Genomic DNA, 15940 nt, shown 5'->3' on the forward strand with positions numbered 1-15940 from the left:
TTCTTGCTCTTTACCTCGTTGGTGCACATATGAAGAAACCTGTCCCACTGGTACCAGTGGAATTTGTTGAGTCTCTCTTCGATAAATATGATACAGTATGTTTCTGAGTCTAGTGGGGCATTATTGCTTCCTGAAAGATTGGATTCCACTATCTGAAGTCACTTACCTCTCTCTAAACATGTGGTAAATTCCTCAGAGAAGATGAGAATTACGACAAATTTATAACGATATTCTATAATCCAATAGTGTTATAATCCTTTTTAATCCTTAAAGAGAGTAGAATATCAAGGCCATGTAGCTAGAGTTCACTGACCAACACTGTTAGTCACTGTTCTTGTGAATACTGTAGTTTACGTGTTAACTCAAACTCAGTTGCTGCAGATTTATTGCTAAAGTCTTATTTCTGAGAAGCTAATATTCCCTTTGAAGGTTAACGGCCGACAGGTAATGCAGGGTCTAATATCAGGTTTCTCCTTACTGATTGCTTATTAGTAAAAGGGCCGTATTCAAGGGCCGATTTGGGGAGAGATGTGTGCTGAGCGGTTCGCTCAGCACACACCTCCCCCCCCCTCAGCACAGCGCGATGTGTGCTGTGCGGGGGGGCGCTCATTTCACCCAGTGGGTGAAGTGAGCGACCTGCTAGATTGGCCAATCTAGCGATAGCGATGAGCGGGGCTGCGCATCGCTATGAGGGGTACGCACGGAGTGATCACTGCTTAAAATCTAAACAATCTAGTCAATCTATTCATTTGACCCCCTCTGCAACTAAAACGGGCCACTACTGCATATGCAAGGGGACATACTGTATGCTTTTACATCCATGTAGGATGTAGTTAATATCACGGCGGTCGGGATGCCGACGTCAAAATCCCAACAGCCGGAATTGCCGACAGCTCTTGCCACAGCTATTCCCACTTGTGGGGTTTCCATGACGCCCATAGAATGGGAATAAACCTGTGGCGAGCGCAGCAATCCACTGTGCCTGAAACGCAGCGAGCCTGCGAGGGGACCCTATACGCTCGCCCCGCTGGTACTCTGGTGGCTACGGTGCCACTGTCAGTATATTGACAGTTGGCATCCCGTCTGCTGGGATATCATTACCATTCCATTCATGTGTGTAAGACCCTCTCATCCCTGTAAATATATTAAGCGACGAGTTACGCGAGGTAAGGAGAGCTGTTTGGTGCGATCTGAGTGCAGAGGTGAGGCAGAGCAGTGTGTGTGGGGGTTTGTCTGTTTGAGAAGGGGAGAGCGCTATGAGGGGGGATCCAACAGGGGGGGGGGGGGAGAGCTGTGTACAAGGGACAGAGGTGTGTTGGGGGTGATCTGAGTGGGAGGGGGAAAGCTGCGAGTAGAGATCTGAGTGAGGGCGGTGGTCTGTGAGGAGGGGAGAGCTGTGTGTGGGGATCAGTGGGGGGAGGGGGAGTGCTGTGGGGGGGTTCTGTGAGGAGGGTAGGGCTGTGTGTGGGGATCTGAGTGGGGCAGAGAGCTGTGGGAGGCCTGTGTGAGTAGGGTAGGGCTGTGCGTGTGAATCTGAGTTGGGGGGGGGGCAGCTGTGTGGGGTGGTCTGAGGAGAGCTGTGTGGGGATCTGAGTGAAGGGGGGAGATCTGTGAGGAGGGTAGGGCTGTGTGTGGGGATCTGAGTGAGGGGTGGGAGGGCTGTGTATTTACCTTTAGGTTGTGGCTGGGGGCGGTTTCTTAATGGTGGCCGGTTTCTTTTGAAAGTGGCTGCAGGAGACAAGGATGGCAATTCCGCGGCACTTGTTCAGCATGGTGGGTGGGCTGAGGCAGGCAGCGGCCGCGCTTCTCTCTCTGGGGCCCTCCTCTATTTTCCTAAATGCAGCGTAGGCAGACACTAAGTGAGACGCCGCAGGCCGGTCCCATGACACAGGGCGAGCGGTGGCAGTGGGGACCTCCTCGTCAGGCTGTGAGTGCAGAGGGATGGGAACAGGGAGGTAGCGCGGCACATTGGAGACTTAAGCTTCTGCTCATGCACGGTCTCCCAACGCTGCCGATTGCGGCAGCTGGCCCAACACGGGTAAATGAAGGCCTCTGAGGGGACGTCGGGACCGGCTAAGCGGAAACTGATCCGGCGTCCCAATCCGCCCCTGGGCTGCTCACTAAAGGGGGGTACTCACGGAGAGATCCATGCTTAAAATCGAAGCAATCTGACTAGATTGCTTAGATTTTAAGAACAGATCACTCGTGTGTACCCCCCGCAGCGATAGCGATGCGCGTCCCCGCGCATCGATATCGCCGGTGCTAGATTGGCCTGCATGCAGCTGCCGCTGGGTGAAATGAGCGGCCCCCCCCATCCTCCCCCGCATTGCTCAGCACACATCGCGATGTGCTGAGCGGCGGGAGAGATGTGTGCTGAGCGGTTCGCTCAGCACACATCTCTCCCGTGTATATGGCCCTTAAGCTGCGTTTAATTGGAGGAGCTGCATATAATCAGTCAATTCACATTTTGGGGCAGATGTATTAAGCCTAGAGAAGTGATAAAGCAGTGATAAGTGCAAGGTGATAACGCACCAGACAATCAGCTCCAATATGTAAATTTACAGTTAGGTGACCGGTCTCCTGGTGCATTATCACCTTGCATTTATCACTGCTTTATCACTTCTCCAGGCTTAATACATCTGCCCCTATAGTTCTGTGTGAGGCTATCCATGATGTATGTGGGCAGTAATTAAATCAGTCACTGCAATGTATTAAGCAAATATATCTGCTCAGACCATGGGGTTCAATTGAGAATAACACTCATTCTACTTGCGTGCATGAGCCCATAGATTTATTGAGCTGTGTCCTGCTCTTACTAGTGTATGTAACGAGGTATTACACACACATACCTCTCTTGACCAGCTCACTGAATACTTCAGATAGTGCACCTTGTCCCCCATTTATCAAGCAGCACTTTGTGAAGTGGTAAATACCATTTTTACTCGCCATGGTATAGTGGCATCGCGCTCTTCTATTTAAGAAGCGTCTATGTCACGGCGAGCGAATGCGGTGTTTGCCGCGTCAGCGCTTATATTTACCTTACATCAGTGCTGACGAATGAACTGTGTACCCCGGATCGGTCTCCTACCGCGCCTGCACCGGTTTATGCTAATTCCCGGCACATGCGCGGTAGTGATTTCCGGACGCGGCGGCCAGTTTGGTTTTCCAGTCTCTATAGCAACCTGCCAGGCGTGATGCATGCCGGGATTGCTGCGGGAGGGGGGAGCTGGAGCTCCGGATCGACAACGCTGCAGGGGTGTCCTAACATCTGCTCGGAGCAGACGAGGCCAGTATAGGTAAGCGAGCGCTATTTCAGAAATAGCGCTCGTTGTTAAATACACTTTAGTGTGCAGCAGTATAGGGAAAATGAAAGGCTAATAGCGCTGCTAGTTTGCAGCGCTATAAGCCTTGTTAAATAGAAATTGTCCCATTTATCACCTAAAATGAGTTTCCAGCAAGGAAACTCGTTGATAAATGGGGGCTCTTATTAGGCAGCTCCAGTTCCGCTTCCCGGCCCTCCTGCTCAGTCTCTCAACGTTGAGGCCCCGGAGATGTCTCCGCCCGCTGCTGTCCATCACGATTGAAGCCACAGGGAACTTGGGAAGGAGAGTGAAATAACCCCCGCTGCTGTAACTCACTGCTGGGCCGGTTACGCGTCGGCGGACTCCGCCGGAGCTCCAGTCTTTTCCTCACTGATGTCACCGGTGCCGCTGGTAGGTTATAGTAACGGGAAAGGGGATGGGTCTCTGCAGTCTAAGCTCACTGTCACCGGCGGGGGAGACAGCGCAGCCTCCTTGTACTTGCTCTTCCCTCAGCGCTCCCCAACGGTCCTCGGGTCCCCTCATAACCTCCAGCGCCGCTCCTCCGCAGAGCACCGTTCAGGACACAACCCATTCAGGAAGTATGGGAGAGTCCCTTGAGCCTCGCGCCCATACAGTTAGTTTAGTGCAAGGGATTTGCATTCTGATATTTCAGAGCGAATGACGCAGTAGTTTCCAGAAAATGAGTTGTTGTTTTTTTTTTCATGATTATGTTAAACATCCTTTTACCATAGCTCACTGGGGGACACTGGACCACTCCTGTTTCACTGATGTTCTTGTTGGACATGTTCTTGTTTTTTATGCTCTGTTCCATTTCACTTTATTTTCTGCCTCTCCTGTATTGGGGCTATATTCGTCAAATCCTATCTGTGGAAGGAGCTTAGATGAATTGATTTTTTTTTTTATTTTTTACTTGAAGTGCCAAGCTTCTGCCAGCACCTCTATATATAGCCCATTGTACCTGTGTCTCCAAGTGTACTTTGAGTAAAACATTTAAGTTAAATGCAAAAACCCTATTTTTGTCTTGCTGATTGTTAGTCTAGTGGGATTATTTAATAATATTGTGCGGTCACATATAGCAACCAATTTTGTTCTAGTTTAGAAAATGATGGCAAACATCTGATATGGTCTTTCTGGCTATATTTTATGGACCTTGGTGTAGAAATATGTAATTACAGTACTTTTTACTCGGGTATAGTTTTTAAAGTTTTTAACAAAAATAAATAAATAAAAAGTGATAGTGTTGCCCACAGCATCCTATCAATTTTTTGCTATTATTTCTTTATTTCATTCTAGAAAATGCTAAGAGAATTTGATTGGTTTCTAAGGGCATCACTTGTCTGTTTTAGAATCTTTAGTAAATCAACACCATTGTCTGATTCTGAAAGTGCAGCCAGTCACATTCAGTTGCTTTAACCACTTCAAGGATGATTCCCCCCCCCCCCACTAAACTGCTCAAAAATTCAGTTTTGTTTTATTACTTAATAAAGTAAAAAAATGATTTGTAATAAAATATTAAAATATTTTATTTAAAAAATAAATAAATGTACAGTCAGTGTTTTGCATCTCCCCCGCATCCATAGGCCCCAACACTAAAATATTATCTCCCCCCCCCCCCTCTTCCTTTGGCAATAGACCCTCTAGTGGCCTTAAATTCTAATAGTACCCCCCTCCCACACCCCCTTAGTAGTAACCCCCCCCCCCTCATGTTTTATAAATCCCCTCCCTTGTTAAAGGGCCTTTTTTTCTGTAACCCCCCTCTTTCAAACCCCTGTGACTAGAGTATTTTATAGTATTAGTTTACCCCACCTCCATCATTATTATTTAAATATTCATCTTAATCTCCACATGCTTAATGCAGAATGCAGCGGAGGGTGTGTCAGTGGGGACTGATCAGCCCTCCTGCTGCAGCTGATCTTTGCATAGCTCAGCTAAATGAAGTTCCCCCCCCCCCCCCCCACACTGTTTCCCCAGAGCATGCTCTCCAGAATGCCGACCGCATAGCATTCTGGGGTGCAATTCTGACAGTGGTGTCGGTCAGAGACCGCTGCGTCATTGCCGGGTCCATGGAAACACAGTGGGAGAAGTTGACCGCAGCAGCAGTTGGTCGCATGTGAGGCAATCAAGCCAAGTGACTGACTCCTGGCTTCGGTCGCATCACATGCGGACAAGCCAGGAAAGGGGTTAAGCAGCTTAAACATGAGACAGATGGATCACTAAAGTTTGCTTAGTAATACTTAATGTACATTAAGCCAATAAGCCAGCAGCATTTTGTTAGGGGCATAAAATGACCAATATTTAAATCATTAATCTGACAACATACAGTACATTGTTATTTATAATACCTTTATCATATTTCTGTCTTTTAGGGTCTACACCTTTCCCTGTCACCATATTTATACTGATGTGGAAGAGGTAATTTAATGTTTTAATTGTTTCAAGATCTGACATGATAAATAGCTCAGCTATTATTTAATAGTTACTTTCACAATTGAGTGCAATATGCTGTATATCTAATACAGGGGAGTTGACAGATGCAATTAATCCCAACACTGTACAGATTTACCGAAACACTGTGTATATTTGTCATCGGCAAATTTTGTATGCTGTATAGATGTAGGCTCTGCTGTATGAACAACACAAATCTACTGCATGCCAAGCACAGGACAGCAAAATATAACACCCATTTGGGAAGTTTTATTTTATGGCCTGTGCTGGAATGTGGTGCAATTGCTCTTTTCTTCAGGATTTATAGGAGTTCCACAGGGAACATTGGGGTTGTAGTTGGTGGATGAGAGTCCAGGCACCAAACATTTAAGCTTTTAGCGTATATCAGAATGCTTGGTTCCTCACCCCTATAATCCCGCCTCCCTGCCCAGGCATTCAGTTTTTAGTTGGAAGCAGGTGCATCGGTACAGCCTCATGCTTTCTAATTTAACTTTTTTTCTACTTTCTCTAGCATCCATATTGGGGACAGATTAGTACGATTGGTATAGTCTAGTCCAAAGGAGCCAGTGCACTTTAAATTTCTTCAACTGGGTGTGCTGGCTCCTCCCCTCTATGCCTCCTCCTACAGGTCAGCTTAGAAAAAAGTGCCCTCAGGAGAGGATGCACACTCTGCAAGCTCCAGAGTTTTTCTTCAATTTCTTTTAAAGTTTTATTTCTTTCGGTATGCTGTTTAGGCAACAGCATACCTGCACCGTGGGAGTTAGGAGGGAGGGAGGGCGGTCACCGACCTTTTGAGGTGCAGAGCCGCTTCCCCGCTGCAGGACCACCGTCCTGAGGAGCTGTTTGTTCAGCAGGGCATGGTGCCTTGGCTGTTGCAGCCGCAGCATGCCGCACACCCCTAACGCTGCCTGAAGGTGATCATCGGTGTTGAGTACTCGCCGGGGATCCCACTAGAGGTGTCCCCCGGTTCACTGTGCGGGTGAGGCGTACAGGTCCCTCCTGGGGAAGGACCCGCTGTAGCCCATGCGTGAGGCTGGCTAAAATACATTGTACCAAGCATTTATGTGAGGATACAAACATAGGTAGACATGGCCAGTATAAATATAAAACTGTAGCGCTGGCGCGATGCCGGGGGGCGGATGCATGAGAGCGGGCTCGGCTGCATTTTGGTGCCTTCCTCTGCATAGCAGCAGCAGCCTCAACAGCTCCTCCATAACAGTCCCTGGATCACTGGTACCGGGTTTAGAGGGGAAGAGCCGCAATAGTGTGCACAAGTAACATCCCTCTGAGGGATTTTTCATAATACAGTCTCACTGTTTACATATATTTCTCATATGTTCTAGAGGATGCTTCAAGAACCATGGGGTATAGACTGGATCCGCAGGAGATATGGGCACTTTAAGACAAAGGGGTGTGCACTGGCTCCTCCCTCTATGCCCCTCCTCCAGACTCCAGTTAGATTCTGTGCCCAGTGACACTGGATGCACACTGAGGAGCTCTCCAGAGTTTCTCAGAAAAAAAGACTTTTGTTAGGTTTATTATTTTCAGGGAGACCTGCTGGCAACAAGCTCCCTGCATAGTGGGACTGAGGGGAGAGAAGCAGACCTACTTCTGTGAGTTTCAGGGCTCTGCTTCTTAGGCTACTGGACACCATTAGCTCCAGAGGGTCTGATCGCTAGGTACGCCTAGATGCTCGTTCCCGGAGCCGCGCCAGAAGTCAGAAGCCGGGTGAGTAGAAGAAGATCAGAAGACTTCAGTGACGGCAGAAGATTTCAGTGACTGCTTTTGAGGTACCGCGCAGCGGGCACGCTGCGCGCCATGCTCCCACATGCAAAACGGCACTGCAGGGCGCAGCATAAAATCTCAGTAGCGACTGACACAAGAGTATACAATGCCTGGGCACTAAATACAGACCCCCGCCAGTATAAATATATAAAAATAAGCGGGACTGAAGCGCGCCATTAGGGGTGTGTGGCTTAGCCCTCACAGCTCTAACCAGCGCCATATTCTCTTCCCAGCTGCAGAGACGCTGAGCCTGGCCTCCCACACTGCTGTAAAAGTAACAGGGAGCAAAAAGGGGGGGGGGGGCGGGGGGCACAAGTGATTTGGTGCTATTTTATTGAAATTAAAAGCGCTAACAGAACACGCTTCAGAACCGGTATAGGCTCTGGGTTGTCTGTGTTTCTCTAACAGGCTTTGCTGTGGGTCTGTCTCCTATAGCCCCAGTGTTGTTGTGGGTGTCGGTACGCGTGTGTCGACATGTCTGAGGCTGAGTGCTCTTCCCCTTCCCAAGAGGGAGGCTGGAGTGGGGACAGAAAAGGCTGTGGGAGTGACCGTGTCGGCGGCGCCGACGGCTGATTGGGTAAATATGTTGAGTGTTTTGAATGCAAATGTGGCTCGGTTGACAAAGAGATTAGATAAATCTGAGTCTAAGAACCAGACATGGAGAAAATCCATGAAGGATGCATTGTCGCAAGCTCAGACCCCTTCGGGGTCACAGAAACGTGCATTTACCCAGATTACAGATACCGACACGGACTCTGATTCCAGTGTCGACTATAGTGATGCCAGATTGAATCCTAAACTGGCTAAGAGCATTCAGTACATGATTGTGGCGATAAAAGAAGTATTACATATCACGGAGGACCCTGCTGTTCCTGATACTAGGGTCTGTATGTTTAAAGGAAAGAAACCTGAGGTAACGTTTCCTCCCTCTCATGAACTGAACGCTCTTTTTGAAAAGGCTTGGAAAAATCCTGGCAAGAAGGTATAGGTTCCCAAAAGAATTCCGGTGGCATATCCGTTTCCCTCTGGTGACAGGGAAAAGTGGGAGTCAACCCCCACGGTGGACAAAGCGCTCTCGCGTCTGTCCAAAAAGGTAGCGCTTCCGTCTCCTGACACAGCAGCCCTAAAGGATCCTGCGGATCGTAAGCAGGAAAATACACAAAAATCCATTTGTCACTACAGGTTCGCTACTCAGGCCTGCCGTTGCTTCGGCATGGGTGAGTAGCGCTATTGAAAAGTGGGCAGATAACTTGTCATCTGAGATAGATACCCTGGACAGGGATAGTGTGCTTTTGACTCTGGGTCATATCAGGGACGCTGCAGCATATTTCTAAAAAGCTGCGAGGGATATTGGCCTTTTGGGATCAAGGGCCAATGCCATGGCAGTCTCGGCTAGGAGGGCATTGTGGATTCATCAATGGAATGTTGATGCTGACTCTAAGAAGACTATGGAGTCTCTACCGTTTAACGGTAGTGTCTTGTTTGGTGACGGCCTCACTGACCTGGTATCTACGGCTACCGCGGGTAAGTCATAATTTTTACCTTATGTTCCTGCACAACAAAAGAAAACGCCCCACTATCAGATGCAGGCCTTTCGGCCCAATAAATACAAAAAGGACGAGGGTACTCCTTCCTTGCTGCGAGAGGAAGGGGAAAAAGGTCACAGGCTGTGGCAAGTTCCCAAAAACAGAAGTCCTCTCCGGCTTCTACCAAATCCACCGCATGACACTGCTGCTCCTCTGCGGGAGTCCGCACCGGTGGGGGCACGTCTCAAACTCTTCAGTCAGGTCTGGGTTCACTTGGCCCTGGATCCTTGGATATTAGAAATAGTAACCCAAGGGTACAAATTAGAGTTTCATGATGTGCCCCCTCACCGATTTTTCAAATTGGCCTTGCCAGCTTCTCTTCCAGAAAGGGAGGTAGTATGCGCTGCAATACTAAAGCTGTGTCATAATCAAGTCATTGTCACGGTACCCCCGTCACAGCAGGGGGAAGGCTTTTATTCGATCCTGTTCGTGGTCCCGAAGCCGGATGGCTCAGTCAGACCGATTCTGAACTTAAAATCCCTCAATTTCTTTCTAAAAAAATTCAAATTCAAGATGGAATCTCTCCGAGCAGTGATCTCCAGTCTGGAGGAGGGGGGTTTTATGGTGTCGGTCGACATAAAGGATGCCTACTTACACTTCCCCATATATCCTCCACATCAGGCTTACCTGAGGTTTGCAGTTCAGGATTGTCATTACCAATTTCAGACGTTGCCGTTTGGTCTGTCCACGGCTCCGAGGATTTTCACCAAGGTTATGGCGGAAATGATGGTTCTCCTGCGCAAGCAGGGAATCACAATTATCCCGTACTTTGACGATCTCCTCATAAAGGTGAGATCCAAGGAGCAATTGCTGAAAAACGTTCCGCTCTCACTGACGATTCTGCAACAACATGGTTGGCTCCTAAACTTGCCAAAATCACAGTTGGTTCCGACAACACGGCTGTCGTTACTGGGTATGATTCTGGATACATAATAAGAGAGTTTTTCTTCCAGAGGAAAAAGCTCTGGAAATACAGAACATGGTGAAACAGATTCTGAAACCGGCAAGAGTGTCCATTCTTCAATGCACTCGGTTGCTGGGGAAGATGGTGGTGGCCTACGAGGCCATTCAGTTTGGCAGGTTCCATGCCAGAGTGTTTCAGTGGGACCTGTTGGACAAGTGGTCCGGGTCTCACCTGGACATGCACCGGAAAATAGTCCTATCTTTCAGGACCAGGATCTCCCATCTGTGGTGGCTGCACAGTTTTCACCTTCTGGAGGGACGCAGGTTCGGGATTCAGGATTGGATCCTGGTGACCACAGATGCAAGCCTCCGAGGCTGGGGAGCAGTCATACAGGGGAGAAATTTTCAGGGAAAATGGTCAAGCCAGGAAGCTTGTCTGCACATAAACATTCTGGAATTAAGGGCCATTTACAACGGCATTCTGCAAGTGGAACATCTTCTTCGAGGTCTGCCCGTCTTGATTCAGTCGGACAACATAACAGCAGTGGCGTACATAAACCGCCAGGGCGGAACAAAGTCAGACGGCGATGGCCGAGGCCACGAAAGTTCTTCGCAGGGCGGAGAGACATGCAAGCGCTCTGTCAGCAGTCTTCATTCCAGGAGTGGACAACTGGGAAGCAGACTTCCTCAGCAGACACGATCTCCATCCAGGAGAGTGGGGCCTCTACCGAGAAGTCTTCGCAGAGGTGACAAGCCGTTGGGGAGTTTCTCAAGTAGACATGATGGCATCTCATCTCAACAAGAAGCTTCAGAGATATTGTTCCAGGTCAAGGGACCCTCAAGCAATAGCAGTGGATGCACTAGTGACACCGTGGGTGTTTCAGTCTGTATATGTATTCCATCCACTCTCCTCTCATACTTAAAATTCTAAAGATCATAAGAAGAACAAAGATTCGAGAGATTCTCATTGTCCCAGATGGGCCAAAGAGGGCTTGGTATCCAGATCTTCAGGAATTACTCATAGGAGATCCTTGGCCTCTTCCTCTGCGCGAGGACCTGTTACAGCAGGGGCCGTGCGTGTATCTAGATTTACTGCGGTTCCGGTTGACGGCAGGGTAGTTGAACGCAGAATCCTAGCCAGTAGGGATATTCCCAGTGAAGTCATTTCCACACTTATTCAGCCTAGAAATGGGGTAACGTCTAAAACATTACCACCGTATTTGGAGAAAATATGTTTCTTGGTGTGAATTCAAGAAGGCTCCTATGGAGGAGTTTTCAGCTAGGATGTTTTCTCCACTTTCCACAAGCCGGTGTGGATGCGCGCCTAAAGTTGGGCTCAATTAAGGTACAGTTTTCATCCTTATCGGTTTTCTTTCAGACACAATTGCCCTCCTTTCCAGAAGTTCAGACTTTTGTGAAAGACATGTTGCTCATCCAACCTCCATTTGGGCCTCCAGTGGCACCATGGGATCTTCATGTAGTGTTGCAGTTCCTTCGATCACATTGGTTTGAACCTTTGAAGAAAGTGGAGTTGAAGTTCCTCACTTGGAAAGTGGTCATCCGGTTGGCCTTGGCATCTGCCAATGCGGGTGTCTGGGTTAGCGGCTTTGTCTCACAAGAGCCCTTATTTGATCTTCCATGAAGATAGAGCAGACCTGTGGACACGTCAACAATTCCTGCCGAAGGTGGTTTCTTCTTTCCACATGAACCAACCTATTGTGGTGCCTGTGGCTTCTGACCCCTTCGCTGAGTCAAAGTCTCTACGTGTGGTCAGAGTTCTGAAAATGTATGTCGCCAGAACGGCTCAGATCAGGAAAACAGGCTCTGGTAGTCCTGTTTGCTCCCAACATGATTGGGTGTCCTGCTTCCAAGCAGACCGTTGCCCACTGGATCTGTGGTACGATTCAGCATGCTCATTCCACGGGAGGGGGGGGGGGGGGGGCTGGGGCAGTATATACACCTTCATTATAAGACTGGCAAAGGGGACATAGGTGCTGGGGCACTGTCCTAACCCCCGCCAGTATAAAAAATTTGACTAAAATAGCGGGACTGAAGCGCGCCATTGCGGTGGCGGGGCTTAGCCCTCACAGCTCACACAGCCAGCGCCATTTTCTTCTGCTGTACTCTGTTCCTTCGTCACACTGCTGAATGTATCAGGGTGCAAAACATGGTGGGGGCACAGTAAAATGAATGGAAAATATGTGTAATATAAAGCGCTGCAGGTTTGGGGGCATGCTGTAATGTTCAGAACCGCTAATCAAGAGCTGTGTTATGAGTTGACAAACTCTGTCTGTGTCTCTGACAAGTTGGGTACACGTGTGTCGGCATGTCTGAGGTGGAGTGCTTCCCACAAACGGCAGTGGGAGTGACCCTGTCGGCACAGCCGACTCCTGATACATGTGAGTCAACATGTAAGTGGATGGACAAGTGAAAACTATATTGGGGACACAGACGCGGGGGGTGGGGGTGGGGGGTGGGGTGGCCCTGTCGACACCTCCGATATATGACTGGGTAAAAAAATTGCAATGTGATGCGTATAAAACAGGGCTATGTATGTATGTGTGTGTGTGTGTGTGTGTATATATATATATATATATATATATATATATATATATTGGAAATATCTATGGACTATCTATGGATAGAAAGGAACTATTAACAAAAAAAGCTAGAATGGTACAGAATACTAAATTACCTTGGGTCAATCAGTATCACTCACAATCGGAGACGTTTAGTAAAATCACAAAAAAACATTGGCACCTTATTAAATCAGATGAACATCTGAAATTAAATAATGTGGATTTGATGCCTTGTTATACAAGACCAAGTAAGCTTAAAGATATTCTGGTTAAATCAGATATCTCAGGTAAAAAAACATTTCTGGCACAAGGTAGAGTTGGTTGTTATAAGTGTCCGTGCACCACATGTAAATATTTATTTAGTGGTGACACATTTTGCCATCCTCACTTAGGTACTAAGATCAAAATCCAACATCGTCTCACCTGTGAGAGTACCTATATAATATATCAGATCATATGCCCATGTGGGCTTGTTTATATTGGGAAAACCATTAGAAAATTTAAAGAAAGGATGACGGCACACCGTTCGGCCATTAGACAAGCTTTGGCCACTGGGACAAGTGATCAACCAGTCGCTAGACATTGGGCTGAATTGAAACATAATATAGCCAGCATTAAATACCGCATGATAGACCACATTCCTCTATCACTTAGAGGAGGTAATAGAGGCGCAGCGCTTCTGAGATGTCCTGGCCCCTCGTGGACTGAATGAGATGCTTCCCCTGTCTGGTTTTTAATGTTAACTTTTAATATACGATTAATCTAGAAAGGTTTATTGATTTGCTTATTCGGTAGCATGCAGTATGGCTTATTTTAGCTTTAGATTCATAAATTAATTTATATGTTTTCTAGGCTGATGACATTAGTAAATTAGCTACTTTAATCCTTGTGATTACTGATAACTTTCTTGTATATGATGCTTATGTTGACTATTACTATCTGGTAGGAGTCTAGTATATGTATTTATTTTTGGTAAATATGACTCACAGTTGATCAGATTACTAAAAACAAAAATGTTTATGTTTTTCTGTATAGATGATCTTGTATTAAGCGTATTGTCCATTTTGTTTATTGTTGTCACTATGGTGATGGGTGCGGCTATGACGTTGCGGCGAGCGGCCGCAGCGGCTTGAGTCAGCGCCTGTTGATTGCTATGGTGATGGGTGTTGTTTGGACGTGACGACGGAGAGCCGTCACGTGTTGGTGTTCCGTTTGGCACCCTGGCGGGCGGACGAATCATTCACTAGTGGTGGGGGGATATAAGGTGAGAATTTTATTGTATAATTTGTAATCCTGACGACAATCTTTGATGTATTGAAACGTTGATTTGCTATACGGATTGTGGTTGTTTATTTACCCGTTTCTACAAGCTGTGAGTGCCGCTGTTTATACTTCATACATATATATATATATGTATATATATATATATATATATATATATATATGTGTGTGTGTGTGTATATATATATATATATATATATATATATATATATATATATATATATATATATATATATATATATATATATATATATATATATATAGTAAGGTTGAATAATTCAGTGTAAGAGACACAGGAATATCTATGTATGTCTTGGTCATACCTATGTTTCCCTCAGACCCCTCGGGGTTGAAAACAGGTTATTTTGCCCAGTTACTACTCCCTTATACCGACACGGATTCTAATTCCTGTGTCGACCATAATGCTTCCTGATGAGATCCCCCCCAAAAAAGGAGCATTTAGTACATGATTGGTACATAATAAGGACGTATTAACGTCACTGTGGACCCGGCTTTTCCGGATATATATATTTGTATGTATGTGTATGTATCTATATGTATTTATGTGTATATGTATCTTGTGACTGCAAGGGATAGAGGACTCTTCGGTTCGCGGTGCGATTCCATGGCGGTTTCGGCTAGGAGGGTGTGGTGTATTCACCAATGGAATGCTGAGGCTGACTACGAGAAGATATGGAGTCTCTTCCAGATGAAGGTGAAGCCCGGTTCGGTGACGACCTAGTTATTTTGATTTTGGCAGATGCTGCCGGTAAGTGTACCTTCTGGGCCTATGTTCCCTCTCAACGGATGATGACGCATATTTGTCAGATGCAGTCATGTCAGCCCTATAGATACGGATCCCCCTTCTTTCTTTGCATGTAGAGGAAGGAGAAAAGAGAAGAGGTCAGCAGCCTCTTCTAGGTCACTGGAGCAGAAATCATCCTCTGTTTCTGCCAGATCCACCGCATGGCGCTGGGATTCTCTTGCGGGAGCCCACACCGGTGAGGTCACGTCTATAACTTTTCAGTCGGTCCTGGAACGGACTTGGACCTGTGGGGTTTACGGATAGTGTCCCAAGGGTGCATATTGGAGTTTCCAGGCGTCTTCCCTCACAAATTCTTCATTATTTCCAATTCTCCGGACGGGGAGTGAGTATGCGACGCAACACAACAGTTGTGTCAGGATCAGGTCATGGTCCTGGTGTCCCCTGTCATAATAGGGAGAAGACTGTTGTTCGAGTTTCTTCGTGCACCCGTAGCCAGACGGCTAGGTCAGACCAATCCAATATCTGACATACTTTAATTTCTATTTAAAGAAATTCAAATCCAATCTAAAGAAGAATAAAGGAGGTCTAATTACATTTTCCTCTACATTAGTTTACCTGAGTTTTGCTATTCAGGATGGTCATTACCAGTTTCACCAGGGTAATGGCAGTATTGATGCTTCTCGTTCTCTAGTACGGAGCCACGTTTATCCCATACGGGGACGATCTCCTGATAACAGCGAGATCAAGAAACCAGTTGGTGCAAAACGTTGCACTCTTCCTGACTGTTCTTCAGCAACAGGGTTTGCTTACCAGAATCACTGATGGCTCACCGACGCGGTTGTCAGTTATGGGAACAATACTAGATACTACAGAGAGTTTTTTCTTCCAGTGGAAAAGGATCTGGAGATCTAGAGTCTGGTCATACGAATTCCAAAACCAGCTGGAGTGTCAATCCATCAATACATTAGAAAAGATGGTTGCGGCCTACAAGGCCGTTCAGTTGGCAGGTTCCTTGCCAAGGTGTTCTAGTGGGTCCTGTGGGACGTGGGGTCCAGTTCCCACCTACACATACACGGGAAGATAATCCATGTTGTCAAAAGCCAGGGTTTCGCTCCTGTGGTGGCTACACACCTCGCACTTACTAGAGGCACGTAGGTTCGGGGTCATCATTGGGTCTTGAAATCCACGGATGCAAGTCTCCGAGGATGGGGAGCTATCACTCAAGGGAAATGCTTCCAAGAAAAATGCTAAAGTCAGGAAGCCTGCCTTCAC

The 15940-nt window shown here is 47.1% G+C and overlaps 1 protein-coding gene across 6 annotated transcripts in view; it reads left to right on the plus strand.

The window, feature by feature from the left end:
* Window positions 1-15940, plus strand: part of SYCP2L (synaptonemal complex protein 2 like) — a 905846-nt gene that overhangs the window by 379653 nt on the left and 510253 nt on the right. For all 6 annotated transcript variants that reach the window (XM_063923155.1, XM_063923158.1, XM_063923156.1 and 3 more), the window contains exon 12: window positions 5690-5735. In XM_063923155.1, the coding sequence (XP_063779225.1) occupies window positions 5690-5735 (46 nt within the window). The remainder of the gene's footprint in view (window positions 1-5689; window positions 5736-15940) is intronic.

This window comes from Pseudophryne corroboree, chromosome 5 (assembly GCF_028390025.1).
Source record: "Pseudophryne corroboree isolate aPseCor3 chromosome 5, aPseCor3.hap2, whole genome shotgun sequence".
NCBI lineage: Eukaryota > Metazoa > Chordata > Amphibia > Anura > Myobatrachidae > Pseudophryne > Pseudophryne corroboree.